The 15,738-nt window shown below is 41.8% G+C and overlaps 1 protein-coding gene and 1 long non-coding RNA gene across 5 annotated transcripts in view; one reads left to right on the top strand and one right to left on the bottom strand.

The window, feature by feature from the left end:
• The first annotated feature begins 9,649 nt into the window (after positions 1-9,649).
• The window catches only part of PPP1CB (protein phosphatase 1 catalytic subunit beta), a 34,729-nt gene continuing 28,640 nt past the window's right edge, over positions 9,650-15,738 (top strand). Inside the window, exons 1-2 of one of the 4 annotated variants that reach the window (XM_081484278.1) lie at positions 9,650-9,861; positions 9,961-10,100. In XM_081484278.1, the coding sequence (XP_081340404.1) occupies positions 10,049-10,100 (52 nt within the window). In that variant the 5' untranslated portion in view covers positions 9,650-9,861; positions 9,961-10,048. The remainder of the gene's footprint in view (positions 9,862-9,960; positions 10,101-15,738) is intronic. The other 3 variants (XM_081484277.1, XM_081484276.1, XM_081484274.1) reach the window with 3 other exon arrangements.
• The window catches only part of LOC145503843 (uncharacterized), a 28,788-nt gene continuing 26,949 nt past the window's right edge, over positions 13,900-15,738 (bottom strand). The window contains exons 2-3 of the long non-coding RNA XR_014051834.1: positions 15,497-15,581; positions 13,900-14,725 (exon numbers count right to left, since the gene is read on the bottom strand). This is a non-coding gene — a long non-coding RNA (uncharacterized LOC145503843). The remainder of the gene's footprint in view (positions 14,726-15,496; positions 15,582-15,738) is intronic.

A 15,738-nucleotide genomic window follows, 5' to 3' on the forward strand; every position in this document is an offset into this window, starting at 1 on the left:
CTACCCACTCCAGTATTCTTGCCTGAGAATCTCCATGGACAGAGGAGCCTGGAGGGCTACAGTTCATAATGTCGCAAAGAGTTAGACATGACTGAGCGACTAACACTTTCACTTTCAGGGGAGGAAGGGAAATCAAACACTGATATTTTCAAAAAGTTCCTGAGATGATTGACAAGAAGCCTACAGCACCTTGTATGAAAGGCACTGATGTAAACCCCACAGCGCTTCACAATCCAGCTCCAGCCCCTCAGCTGCACCACTTGTATTATGGTCTTACCTGCCCTCTCCCGTTCTAAAAAGCTCAGGATCTGAACCACATTCCCAAGACTGATCCGGGGGGCCTGGCATAACCTATGGACAAATCAGGGTCGCATACGTGGGATTGTTGGTCTGGCTTGGGTGCCCTCTCAAGAGGATGAGGCGGGCATTTCCTACCCTTCTCCAGCCATTGATGTGAATGGACCTCTCTTTCCTCTCTTTCTGGAAGTCTCTGCGCTACTGAAAAACCACTCACCTTCTGCCCACTCACATCCTGCTGTGAGTGAACTATCCCTGCCATCAAAGCAGATTACAGCCACTGCCAGGGCCCACCCCCTCCTCACCTCCTCTTCTCACAACCCTGTCCCAGAACCGGTATACCGAACCAGCCCTGACCTCTAAGTTGTACTGTGTGGTTTTTCCAGCCAGGTCTTAGACATCAGACTGAGATGGTGACTCAAGGTAAGCCAAAGTCTTTGCGCTTTCAGTCCCACGTCTATACAGGGAAACATACTGACCTCACAGGATTTTTAGGGGGATTAAGTGTGATAATGTCAGTAAAAATTCCCAGCACAGGGTAGGAACCACCCCCACCCCGAAGCCTTTTTTTTCTGACAAAGGAGCAATGCCTGTCACCTGGGCATGGGGACACTGGTTCTCCCAGCCAGTTTGGGTTCTGTCCTAACAGAAACATCACTACTAGAAGCACCCCAATGTCACTAGAGTTTGGGATTACTCTGGCTTACTCTCTGGATGGCTTGTTCAACCCTGCACTGGAGTACAAGAGGCTTCTTTTGAGCAACTAGAGAGTCATTCTTTGAGCTGGTGGCACTGTTGGGCAAAACAGAAAAGTGCTGTGCTGATGATTGAGCAGGCTGTCCTGGAAGACCAGGGGATGAAAAAGAGGATAAGGATGGGGGTGGGGTGCAGGCTTCCAGGGGAAAGAGAGGGGTGAAAAGAGCCTGTTCTTGCACAGCATGGTAGCTTTCAAGTAAAAATCAGAGGGAAAGGGAGGGAGTAGGGAGGGAGGTGTGGGACTGAAAAGAGTGTAGACGAAGAATCCTAAGTCTCCGTTCAAGTCCTAGTTTTGCTAAATGCAATGCAGCCTTTCTAGATCTCAACTTCCTCAACCACAAAGTGAGTGCGATCAAAACAATTGTATCTTTTTAAAAAAGTTCCCAGCACATACATGTTCATGCCCTTATTTTTTATCTCCTGCCCTTACATTCTCTATCCTCTGGTTTGGAGCCAACTTCTCCCTAGTAACAAATCTCCAGAAGCCATGAACTATCCTCAGCATCCCCCCACCGCTTTATGAGATCAGAGGTATCAGAGCCTCCCTCACTCTCTGTCTGCCACTCCAGCCTTTGTTTCACATTTGGGGCTCAGGTCTGCCTCTAAATTAAAACTAGAATTTCTTCATTCTTATTGCTTCGAATAGTGGAAAACACTGATAGATGTTTTCTGCCATGCCAAGTTGGAATCCTCAATGGCTTTTCCCATAAACTTTGTTATACGTAATCGGTGGTTAGAGTCCATATTACCATGGATACTCTTCTACAGTTACATGAAGGATCAAATTGATTTTGCAGATGGATCTGAGATTTAACCACCACTTGTACCATCGTCTCTGTGGGAAAATATATTCTGTGTTCCAAACAATTGACCTTTTGGAGTTGATCCAGTTCCTAAATTGGGGACAGCCTGTACCATATTATGTTACATTTTGGATTTCAGTTTTGTGTCCTAGAATCAAAGATTTGTTAGAGCTGGAAGAAGCTTTGGATATCTAATGGGGCTAATTTTGTAGGTAATGAAACCAAGATTCAGAAAGACGGAGAGATTTGTTTAAGGTTGTTCAGCTACTTTGGTCTCCTACCTTCAAGCCAATGCCTTTACCACTATCCAAATCATTTTGTGGTCATTTTCCCAAACAGCCATTAAACCACTTGAAAGTTGAGAAGATCATGCCTTCTTCAGTGCAGTATCAAACGTACCAATATTTCATAAATACTGAATGAATTCATTATTCACTTTGTTTTGGAGGTCTATTTGCTGTAAGATGTCCTCAAATAACAACATGAGGGCATTTGAATTAAGAATGTATTAATGGTAGACTAGATTTGGTTTAAATCAAGATAACTCAAAAATAACTTTAAAAAAAATCTCAAAACAAACAACCCTCAAAAATATTCTATTTAACTAGTGTTTCCTATAGAAAAGGGCCTATTTAGTGTTGGATATCACTCCAATAACTATTTTTCACAGCTCACAGGCACATCTGGTTTTAGTTTTAGGAGATACATGCCATTAATTTTAATGTGGTCTTAAGGGAGAGCCACTCATTTTATAACTACATTAAAAAACTTAATAACCCTTTGTTTTATTTATGAAAGCCAACTGAAACAGAGACTAACATCATTTGGATACACCAAATGAGGTGAGCTACCGTCATTAGAAACAAAACATTTAAACTGTTTTATTTGAAACAATCTTTCCATTTGGTATACTTTTCCTTACCAGCACAGCAATGAGTTAGTTCTTGAATATCCTTGAATGAGCAAGATGGGAGAGCCTGAAAGAGAAACTATCTTATATATGTAGATATTGTGGCTTTATTGTAACAAACTATAGCATGACGTAAATAGACAGCTGGTCCTGTAATCTAATTGCAAAAAAGAAGAAAAAAGAACCACAGATCAACTCTTCAAATATTAAATAGCTATCCTTTGTGATTGTTGCCCAACCAACTTTCATTGTCTTATAGTTAACTGTTCTATGCAGCCAGTTAACTCCTTCAATTTGCAGGCATTTACTTTGTGATCATTTTGTCTTGAAGGATATACCAGAGAGTTACTTCAAGAGACAGCACTCCACAGAAAGAGAGAGTTAGAAGTCGGGAAGGGGAAGGTTTGAGACCAAGGGCCAGGGAAGAGGCATTTGGTTATACCTGGCTTTATAATTTGGGGGGCTAAAATGACTGAGGACATGCCTTATGACTTAAATGATCACTTTGATGCTTGATTATTCTCTCATATGTGTATTGAAATGAAACCAAAAGTAAATCCTAAGCAAAATTCTTGGCCCTGCCTGGGGGTACACTGAAGCTTGGCTCTGTACTGATAGAGGTAGCCTCCAGGACACATGCATCCTGACTTGGTTTCTCAATATCCTTGAAGTAAGCTGACTACAAAAGCCTATGATATTTGATTACAGAATGGCTGCCCTCAAGGTATGTCTAGTAAAATTTAGAACTTACTGCCATTTAAGACTTATTCAAGACTTGATTGAGAGGAATCATATTCATGGAAGGACAGCTTGATGAATGTCGATTCATTCATTTATAAGCCATCTTGGATTAGTCAAGGCAACAAAAGTCTATATGTCACTATCACAACCTTCATACTTTGCTACTCAGCTTCACACCATATTGGCTATTGACCAATATCAAGAGGCATATAAAACATCCCTATGAAAGTCTGTGCTGTGTTTACTAAAAGGAATCATGAGGCTACTGCTCGCTGTGTTCCAAAGTGCCTTCTTTGAGGACAATCCACAGGGACATCTCTCTGGTCTCAGTACCGTGATAGCTGGGTTTCTCTGAGCACTGGTCTAGCCCAGGCAATTCTTGTCAGTAAGTACAAATAAGGTCATAATTTTATTAAGACCCTAAATCATGATTCCCCAAGTCCTTTATAATCAGGAAGTCCAATTTCCCTCCACAGACATTTCTGGAATTACCCAAGGATATTAACATGCATGTTGTTACTCCTAAGCGCAGTGGCATGGTGGTAAATGTTGAACAACCAGTTTTCTAGTGGAAAAATGCTCTGGATTTATAGCACGCACTGATTTCCTTTGTGTAAATATTCCTCCCACTTTGGCCAATATAATGTCACCGAAAGTAGAGTTGGAAAGTGATGCATAATAGTGTTTCATCATACAGTATTTCCACCTTACAGATACATGTTAACAACCGTTACACTATACATAATAGTAAGATGTAGCAACATAAGTAGAATGTGATGAATCTTCAGTAATCATCACCTTTGTCTGTGTTATATTTATTGTAAGTCTGTATAATTTACTTTTAAAATAATGATTGTTTAACAACTGGCTTGCAAAATTCCCTGAAAGTTTAACAACTGGCTGTGACACACCACTGTCTAAAGCCCTACTGGGTTGGGAGTCTAGGTAATGGTTTGCCTTTTAGTCTGTTATTAATAGACTGTTAGTCTATTTAGATTGTTATTAATAATCTTGGTCTCACCTGGAGGAGGACCTTAGCCTCGTCCTTTGTCTAAGCCTGGCCACATGTCCAGAAAGAAAGGTAGGCAGTTTCCTGCATGCAATCAGGACCACTACCTGCTAGTCCCCTGCTCTAAAATCTGCTGGTCTCCAGATTCAGGTGCTCTACAGAGCCCACCAAATATCTTTAGTGCTCCAACCAATGTCTCCTATACCACTGGCAGCTTTCTTGTGTCTCTGCTTCTAAGCTGCTGACTTCCCTAACTGGCGATCCCATTCTGCCCACAGGTCACTGCTCAGACTCAGGCCAAGAAATTCATCAGTGTCAGTATGTGCTAAGTGAGGCTTCTGTCTCTTTGGGTCCTGCTGCTGCTACTGCTAAGTCGCTTCAGTCGTGTCCGACTCTGTGCGACCCCATAGACAGCAGCCCACCAGGCTCCGCCGTCCCTGGGATTCTCCAGGCAAGAATACTGGAGTGGATTGCCGTTTCCTTCTCCATCTTTGGGTCCTACCTACCCTTGATCCTCATGGTGGCTCCAACTGCCTTTATTGCTGCTGCCGCCTGCAGCACTCTCTTTTCTGGTCTCCAGATCTCCACCTCTTACCTCTTCCTCTGTCCTCAATGTCTTGCCTACATTTTAAGGTCTAAATTAACTTTGAAAACTGAGATTTACATAAATGTGGCATGAAAAATCACTTAACAAAGTAGGATGAAATGGAAGTATAAAATAGGCATTCATCTATCTCTTCCCTGCTTTAAGCAAGTTCACTTTATGCATCTTTGACTTTAAAAAAGACCTACATGAGTATCTTTTTCCGCTAACTGAAAGAAATCTAAAGAGGACTTTCATTTTTCCAAAAATGTGAGAAGCAAAAATAGTGTTTAGCCTTAGTTCTGCAGTGGGCTGGGACAGAGGCATTGCTCACACCAAGCACCACCAAGCTCTTTCCCTAGGAACTGTACTCAGTGTCTCAGAATCAGGCTGCCATAACTTTGAATTGTGTCTGTGAGCTTCTGTGCTTTATCTGATTTATTTTGTGTGTCTGTTAGCAAGATATGTCCTAGGGTAATTGTGTAGGAATGCTCTACTTTCAGATAGCAGGGGAAACCCACTATATATGTTTATATAGTAAATATATTTATAAAATAATTATATATTATATAAATAAGTATATATATATATATATATATATATATTCAGAAGGGTTTCCTAGATGGTGCTAGTGGTAAAACAAAAACAAAAACAAAAACACCCATCTGCCAATGCAGGAGACATAAGAGATAAGGGTTTGATCCCTGGGTTGGGAAGATCCCCTGGAGGAGAGCATGGCAACCCACTCCAGTATTCTTGCCTGGAGAAACCCTATGGACAGAGGACCCTGGTGGGCTACAGTCCATAGGGTTGCAATGAGTCGGACATGACTGAAGCGACTGAGCACTCATGCGCGTTCAGAAAGAAAACAGAAAAGTGGTTATTTTTGGCTGGTGAAATTATAGGTGATTTTTATATTTTTTCTTTCTTTTCCAAATTTCCTTTGACCTAAACTAACATGAGGCATAATGTAGTCTTTAATTACCTTATATGACATAGATATTCATATGATTTTCTTTAAAAATTTTTTTTCAGTTTATAGTGAGCTGTCCCCAAAGCTGCAGAAGTGTTTAGTAACATATAGTATATGCACTAGTCAAACTTCAAAATCTGAAGAAGCCTGATTTTAATTCTCATGTAATATTTTTGGAGGCAGATCCCACAGGAAAGTTGGTTGGGCCACTAGTAATATAGCTCTTTCATTTTCATAATAATCCCTTCTTACCCAGGATTCTAAGACACTAGAAAATCTGGTGAGGGTAGGGGTGAAGGGCCATCTTCATCTGTAGGCAGTACTCAGAACCACTCTCCAAGCCCTTCTGACTCCTAGAATTCTGCTGAGACTGGACTCTGTATGCCCTACTCCACTTGTAGTGATTTTCTCTAAGATGCTCACTTTCTCTCTGTATAATTCAGTTTCCTTTGGGTGTTCCTTGTCCATTAAATATATCTGCATATGCTGCTGCTGCTGCTGCTGCTGCTGCTGCTAAGTCGCTATAGTCGTGTCCGACTCTGTGCGACCCCATAGACGGCAGCCTGCCAGGCTCCACCGTCCCTGGGATTCTCCAGGCAAGAACACTGGAGTGGGTTGCCATTGCCTTCTCCAGTGCATGAAAGGGAAAAGTGAAAGTGAAGTTGCTTAGTCGTGTCTGACTCTTAGCAACCCCAGGGACTGTAGCCTACCAGGTTCCTCCATCCATGGGATTTTCCAGGCAAGAGTACTGGAGTGGGGTGCCATTGCCTTCTCCATATCTGCATATATTGGACCCTAATTGAGGACAGTGTTCAAAGTTCTCTTTCAAGGGGGTTCATTCAAAAAACTAAGATCATGACATCCTGTCCCATCACTTCATGGCAAATAGATGGGGAAACAATGGAAACAGTGACAGACTTTATTTTCTTGGGCACCAAAATCACTGCAGCCAAAATAATCATCAAAATAGTGACTGCAGCCATGAAATTAAAAGACGTTTGCTCCTTGGAAGAAAAGCTATGACCAATCTACACAGCATATTAAAAAGCAGAGACATTACTTTGCCAACAAAGGTCCGTACAGTCAAAGCTGTGGTTTTTCCAGGAGTCATTTGTAGATGTGAGAGTTGGACCATAAAGAAGGGTGAGTGCTGAAGAATTGATGCCTTTTAACTGTGGTGTTGGGGAAGACTCTTGAGAGACCCTTGGACTGCAAGGAGATCCAACTAGTCAATCCTAAAGGAAATCAGGCCTGAATATTCATTGGATGGACTGATGCTGATGCTAAAGCTCCAATACTTTGGCTATCTGATGCAAAGAGTTGACTCATTGGAAAAGACCCTGATGCTGGGAAAGATTGAAGACAGGAGGAGAAGGGGATGACAGAGGATGAAATGGTTGGATGGCATCATTGATTCAATGGACATGAGTTTGAGCAAGCTCCAGGAGATGGTGAATGACAGGGAAACCTGGCATGCTGCAGTCCATGGGGTCATAAAGAGTCAGACATGACTGGGCGACTTAACAACAACAGTGGGTCCCATGAAAAGTGGAGGATAAAAATACACTTATTTAAGTGTTCTAAAGCACAGTTACTCTTAGAGGCTCATGGAGAGATCTGGGAAAGTGGCATCCAAGTCCATAAGCTGGTCTACTCAAGTTCCAGATCCAGTTCAGCCAGAACACTTACTCCACTTGCTACTGACTGGTTTTCCTTGGTCACTAGAAAGCTTAGAACTGTACTTGTGACCTATCCCTAGCAAACCAAAAGGACCTTATGCCATGCATTTTGCGTACAATACTGCTGGTTTTATCATTATCTCTGCCTCAGTTTTCTTTTGTGCTATTATTCTCTGTACTTATTTTTAATTGATCCTATTGCATGTATTTATATAAGCTACTTTAAATCCCTCCTTCTGGAATAAAACAGGTATAAATTAATGTTCATTAATAAAAGAGTTTGATGAGGATCCATTCCTTCACCCCTAAAGGCCCCAGGACGAACTGGCAGCAAATAAGAGTCAATGAAAACTACTTCACACAGGATCACCGTAATAGATTGTCACCTGGTCTGTGTTCACCACCAACGTACATGCTAAATCTTGAAATGGAGAGAAAGCTAGACAAAATGGGATTAGAAAATCCTATCTCTATAAGTCATCTGAACCATCATAAAATACTTGTTTGGACAATGCTTCACTCCCCCCACCCCACCCCCCAAAAAACCTATGATTTCTTTTCTCAACGTTTATGATACAGCACATGCATATTTTAAACATCTCAGCTCACACACTGAGGGGGAGTATATAACAACTGTTGACAGTGCAGACGCTGGTGCTAGATGCCTGGGTTTGAATTCCAGATCCGCCACTGAATTGGGGCTAGGTACTTAACCATTCTGCATTTCAATAAATCCCATCTACAAAGTAAAGATAATAATAGTACCTACCTCATAGGGCTGGTGTAAGGATTAAATAACACATGTTCTATAACATTTAAAACCGTGCCAGAGCACATACAGGGATCTCAAAAATGTTAGTTATTATTAGTGATATGAGAGTGGGGGGAGCACTGCCTTGAGCTTGAAACAGCATCTTAAGTTTCTGGACAAACACCTGAGGAATGATTAAAGACTTTGCCTCTGACCACTTCTGAGAACAGGCCAAAAAACTCTGGCTTATCTAGATTTTTTGCGTGGCTACTCTTCCCCCTGCTTTTCTAGAGGCAGAATTATGTGACGGAAAGAAGAAGTGGGCAACCAACCTTTCTGAGCCTCAGTGTTTCTTTGTCCCTCTCTTCTACGTACCAGATGTGGCGAGAGCTGAAGGCACCAAGATAGACTAGGATTACCGTGTAGGAGCTCACCGTCGAGTGTAGGAGATAAATGCAAAGACAATCACACGGTAGAATGATTGAGCAATATAATGAAGGTATTTTTCTTGTTAAGATATAAAGTATGTGAAAGAGATCTAAAGAAAGCAGACAGCGTGACCCATGTAAAATATTTTTATTGCTGACCTTACCAAGGCCCACTTCAATTTATTTCATCCACGGACACTTGGCAACCAACCTTGTGGAACCGTTGGATTATAAAACCCTTTATTTGCAAAGTCAAACTTTTCCAGTAGAATAACCCCTTCTCGTTTTCCAAACGGACAAACCCAGCTTCAAACATGGGTAACACCAGTCCACGTTTCCCGCTTACTGAAAACGAGGAATTGCTTGCCAAATCAGGGACTGAAACCAAGAAAAGAAAAGCGAGGCGGGAACAGCCACAACCGCGTCTGCGTAGTGCCGGGGCCCGGCCAGCTGGGAGGCGGGAGGGTCAGTACTGCCTACGCGCGCTCTGCGTAATGGGAGCTTCCCCAGCGCAGCAAACCCTAGGAGCCTCCGGGGCGCCTGCGCAGCCGCTGAGATTCAGCGCAGTGGAACTGGCGAGGAAGCGCGACGCACCTGCGCGAAGGGGGCGGTGCGGCGCGGCGGCGGTGGCGGCGGGAGAACCGAGTCCAGTGCGATTGCGCGAGAGCAGGGTGTGGGTGAGGCGGGGCCGCCCGGGGAGTACGCCGTGCGCCTGCGCTGGGGGCTGCGTGGCGCGGTGGCGGGGCCGGGCGGTGTGGAGTGAGTGGCGCTGCGGGTGGGGCCGTCGGCGGCGCTGGTGAGCTTTGCGGAGTTGGGCGGTGCCGAGGAGGAGGAGGAGGAGGTGGCGGCAGCGGCGGCGGCTGGGTCTGACGCGGCCCGGTTCGTGGGGGCTCCGCTTGTTTATTTATTTATTTATCGTGGGTGCCTCCGAGTGTGTGCGAGCTCCACTGCTAGGCGGGGAGGGGGTGGGGGGGAGGGCCCGGGGGAAGGGGGAATTGGCGCTGGGGTCGAAACGCCGCGTGACTTGTAGGTGAGGGCACGCCGAGCGGTCGCCTCAGACTCCGCCGCCGAGAAGCCCTTGTTCCCGCTGCCGGGAAGGAGCGTCTGGTGCCGACAAGATGGCGGACGGGGAGCTGAACGTGGACAGTCTCATTACCCGACTGCTGGAGGGTGAGTCGGGGCCCGGCGGGCCGCGGGGAGGGGACGCTCTCCCTTACCCATCCTGGTCCCTCGGGCGCTGGAGCCCAAGGGAAACCTGCCCCCCCGGCTCCCGCCCGCTTCCCTGCTTTTCCCGCCCCGAGGCGGCCGCCGAGGATGGAGGCGAAGAAACGGGTGGGCCGGGGGAGCGGCCTCCGGGAGAGAGGCCGGGCGAGAGGGGCTGTCCCCGCGGGCGGGCAGTGCCCCCGCGGACCTTCGGGGACCCGCACGGCGGCGCGCGGCAGGGGCGCAGGGTGACCCTTCCCAAAAGGAGGGGGCCGGGATGCATGCTCCGATGCATTGTATGCCCACGGAACGTGTGTTTCTCCTCTGTTCTCTTTGTGCCTTGCCCTTGGCTGCCTCCCGATTCTTGTTCTGGGAGTGAAAAAAAAAATTTTTTTTTAAATCTCCCTGGGAAAATTTGATCTGTTTGATCTGTTCAGCAAATTTTACATGATCCTACAGGGCGAACTGTTCAGGGAGCAAATAACACTAGCGAGAGCTGAGTACTTCCTATGTCTAATTTAGCTTTAAAAAATAGTAAAACAAGTCTGACCGAGCCGAAGAAGCACGCCAGAAATATGTAGACACACGTTTGCTGTAGGGATTGGTTTTCGGGTTTGAGAATTTTAACAGGTTTGAGCAGGATTTAATTTCTGCACAAACTTAGAAAGGGTCGATTGTAAAGCCTCTGTTGTATTTAAAGGGTCTTTACAAGTCTTCGCAGCTTTTGAAGTTTCTGGGCCCTTCTGTTTTTATTGGATAGTTCTATGTTAGGGTTGGGGATTGAGGGAGAAGGAAGGGATGCAGAGGCCGGCATATTACTCAAAGTCCATCGCGGTCTTCTGCCCGCGAATGCCTTTACCCCGACATTTGCGTCATCACTAACTGCTTTGTGAGTGTGTAGAAAAGAAATTAACTCATTAAAAAAAAAAAGATTTAGAGTCCTCTCTGTCAGAAACCGTGGCAGGATTACTTTGACGTTGTTACTTGCTTTCGAATTTCCTGAAGATAATTGTTTTTCACAGTGAAACAGTATGTACTTACTGTGATGGAAAAGCATCACAGAAGATTGTATGATTGGAGGGCGGAAAGGGAGGGCGCTAGTTCCTTTTTTTGGCCGAAGTGTCGATATCTCAGCAGTTTCTGTATATACCGGTTGTGTAACAAACTACAGTGTATTTGCTCCAGATGTGAAAGTCTTCCAGCAGTGTGAGACTGAATGTCTTTTAAGACTGAATAAGAAGCAAAGTTTTACCAGTAACTCTTATTTGCTTTTTCCTTTACTATCAAGTTATTCCTGGGAGGCCCCCTGCTGCCTGCAGGAAGTGTTCACTGTTTAAGACTTGGTGGATTTTAACAGATAAGAACATCTTGCTGGTTGTGAGACATTTGCTTTGAGGGGAAATTTTTTTTTTTTAATTATTTGTTGGTTGGTCTGAGAGGGAAATGTAGCTGTTTATAAATTTTAATGTGTTAACTTCGGGAGAAGTTTATGCTCACATGAATTTGGCTTGTAAATTTAAATATTTAAAAATCTGATGCTTGTATCCAACTTCTTCCTTTTTATTTCCCATATACTTATTATATACTTTATAGTCATAAGACAAGATAGACTTAATGTATTTTTAAATGTTTGATGTGGGACGTCTTAAGTCAGATGATTTGATGATTATACATAATTAAGAAATTTCACTCATGGATTGTTTGAGGTTATTAGGAAAAAGATATGGTGGGGAAAATAGGCTAAGTGATTGTTTGTTTCTGTGAATTTGAATTACATCAGTGTTCGGTTCTGGTTTTTGATGATCGTTTTCCAGACATTTTCCCCTTTTAAATTAGCAAGAATTTATTGATCTGCTTTGTGCCAGTCACCAGGAATGCAAAGACAAGACACTGTCTCTTCATTCAGGAAATTCCCGATTTAAACAAGTGATTTTCAAGCTTTTGCAGCCTGCTCTCTGTCAGTAAAGGGTACCATTACTTGCTTCTTAATCCTGGGAAGTATATTTAGTTTTGACAGTGCCTCCCTGGGATTCTTAAATTCTCCAGGCTCCTTTCTCCTTTGCAAAATGTAGACCTATCCAAAGACATCCAAAACAAACTTGGATTTTCTAATAAGTTATTTTTAGTCTTGAAATAATTTTTTTTAGTCTCCAAATAAAAATCACTTGATTTTCAGTGATACTACATGCTAATTAAACTTAACTCAAATTCAAGTGAGGTTGCTTAGAATAGCTATAGTTAAATTTTTGGTTTGTCTTTAGTATTAAATGAAAGTACAGGACTTGATCAGCAATACTTGATCTCATTTTAAAATGTTGATTGTAGTTCCATAACATAGTCTCGATTTTTTTTCTTTTTATTACATCAAATTACCAGTCAGCTATAACACTTACAGTATAAATTTTATGAGTTGCTTTCTGTTTTCTTAGGTGGGCAAATCATGTGAATTTCCAAAGCACCATTTACATTTAATTTTTTTTGTTATTATTTAATGCAAAACAGTATACTAATTTATTGTTTGGACAGTGCATATTCCTCCAATATATTTTCTTGGTTAAGTTTTACTTTACTACAAAGCCAGCGATTCCTACCACTCTATCAGCTGTAGTGACCCTGCTACTACATTATTGTGGGTTTATCATCGTGCTTTTGACTGGTTGTGTAAATTGAAGCTAGTTTCTGTGAGTATCCTGGGAAATCCACTAAAAGCTTTTTTACTTTGATGAGCAGTTCCAAAAGGACTTAGGATGGCAGTGGGAGTATAGAGAAATCAGCTGGGGAGCTTTATTCAGACTGTTAATGTTGAGTTTACTTTGGAGGAGTTGAAATAGGATGAGTAGAATCTGCTTGTTTGGGAATCTGCTTACCAGTGGTTAAGATTGTGCTAGCTCTACTCCCAAATACAGACATAATCCAAGTATTTAAAAACTGGGCTGTATCAGCTGATGATAACTAACATGTGCCCATTATATATAATTATATCATATATTTGATTATGTATGTATATCATGTACATTTAAAACTGAGTGTCTGGGATATGCTTTTCTGATTATAAAAATAAGCATTCTTATTCTTACAGGAAAGAATTTCTTATATGAAACGGTGAAGAATTAAAACCAAACTCCTCCCCATAATTCCATGATCCAGAGAGAACTTGTTGAAATTTTGGTGCATTTTTCTTTCAGATACTTTACATCTTTAGAATATTGTTTATATAGCTTTATGAGTTAATTTTTAAAAGTTTTCTTGCAGTTTTTTATTTTTACTTTGCTACAAAGCTAAACTTAATATTATAAGATAAATTGTAGAATATTAGTATCATATTAGTAGACTATTAGCAAAAAAAAATGACAGAATATGATTGTGTTTATATTTTTGGCCCACTATTTATGAAAACCTTGGGATGTGTGTATTCTTGTTTTGTTTTTAAATCCGTTTTTCACTTAATCACAACCTGTCAGATGTCTAAATTTGTGAAACTGCTGTGATCATTTTTAGTTAAGCTGGAAGACTAAGCAAATAGGAAGTTTACCTCTTTTGTGTCCTTTTGAAAGTCAAGAAAAGGAATGGATTTGAAAAATGAAGATTAATGAAACTATATTAACCCCCCCCCTTTTAAGCTTTATTGCTGTTTTTTTTTTTTTTCGGCTGTACCACGCAGCTTGTGGAATATTAGTTCCCCAGCCAGGAATTGAATTCTGGTCCCCTGCAGTGAAAGCACTGTTCCTTCAGTCACTGAATCGCCAGGGAATTCCCAAGTCTCTCCTTTCTCCTTTTTAAATAATAGTTGTATTGAGATACAATTCACATACCATGCAATTTCACCTTTTGAATTGTATAGTTGAGTGGTTTGTAGTATATTCACAGAGTTGTGCAACCCATCAGTCACCATCAACATTAGAAAGTTCTCCCCACCATTCTTAAACACACCCCTGTTCCCATTAGCTGACAAGTCCCTTTTCCCTTCACTCCTCTCCAGCACTAGGTTACCCCAATCTACTTTCTGTAGATTTTGCCTGTTCTGGACATTCTATGTGAATGAAATAATGCATTATGTGGTCTCTTGTGATTGGCTTCTTTTTAATGTTTTGCAAGTTCATCTATATTGAAGCATGTGTCAGTATTTTGTTCCTTTTATGGCTAGACAGTACTTCATTGTATGACTGTACCACATTTTTATTTGTCCGTTTGTCACTTGATGGACATTTGAGTTGTTTCCTGCTTTGGGCTATTGTGAAAAATACTGCTATGGATGTTTATGTACAAGTGTTTGTGTGGGCATATGTTTTCATTTCCTTGGGTAATATAACTGGGAGTGGCATTCCTTTGTCAATGGGTAACTGTTTAACCTTTTGAGGAACTGCCAAACTGTTTAAAGCTTCTTTTCTGATTCAGTTGTTTAATTATGACCCTGCAGTCTGATGGTTAGGCAGTTTGAAGGAAGTGCTAGTTGATCTTGGCAACCTCAGCTTCTGCAGGGCAAGTGTTGTGTGTAAACCCAAGGCCAGGTCTCTTGGAAAAAGCAGGTTGAGGAATAGAGGAGATAGGCTGAAGGTTGCTTTCTCTTCTCTTGCTTCTTTTTGGATGAAAACCTGGAGGAGGCATAAAGATGGTTCATTGTTCAGAGATTGAGCGATTAGGTGGTTTTCCTGTTAGTTAGTTCCAGGTGAGGGAAATTTTGACAATTGAAGAAGTAGTCCAAAGTGTTATTATTGTATTTGAATACAGGGCTTTTCTTTCTTTCTTTTTTTTTTTTTAGGGCTTTTCTGATAAGTGTCCAAATCCAAGATTAGGATTTATTGGGATTTAGAAATCTGTTTACATTTGATTCTAAAGACAAGATTATATTAAGATTTAGGATTAGTGAGGAAGATAGTAAATTTTATCAAGTAATTTTTTTCCTCTGATGTCTTATTATCCACATTTATTGTTTTAATAGAATATCCGTTCTAATATCTTATGTTCTCAAGCAACTCTAACAGGTAAAATAATGCAGCTGTTAAGAATGTCAGAATATTTAGAAATAATTAAAATCTCAGTTTCTGAAACAAAAGGTTATCCTAGAAGTCTTGAGCTCTAGGGATGCAAGAAGAAATGGTTTGCAAATGTTAGTAGGCTTAGTGTGGTGTGGTGGAGGATACGGATTCACAGTTGAATCTTCTAGGATTTAATTTTGAGTCAATACATATTTATACTCTTGGGCAGCAATCACTGCTCTAGTGGCTGGAAGTAGTCATTTCAAGGCTTACTGTTTCTGGGAAAATAGAGGATCAGTGAAGACAGGAAGCAGAAAGAGATGGAGGTTACAACTCTCCTTTCTTTTTGTAAACTCTCCACCTTCCTCCAAGATTGAATATGGTTACCTTTGAAGTCTTGGTTATTAGTAGGTGAAATGCAGCTTTTTTTACACCTCATCCTCTGTAATACACTGCACCTCAGATTTTCACTCTGTTGGATAAAATGAAAATGCTTTAATGGAAATTAAGTCCTTATTCCACAATTAGAGGTAGAGGGCTAAAAATGCAGAAATTCATTCTAAAGTTAAGTATGTGTAAATAACCAGTAGGCACTAGCTTGGTAGAAGAATTCAGTTCCTGTTCTAGGT

This window comes from Giraffa tippelskirchi, chromosome 4 (genome assembly GCF_054371585.1).
Source record: "Giraffa tippelskirchi isolate mGirTip1 chromosome 4, T2T-mGirTip1v1.2.pri, whole genome shotgun sequence".
NCBI lineage: Eukaryota > Metazoa > Chordata > Mammalia > Artiodactyla > Giraffidae > Giraffa > Giraffa tippelskirchi.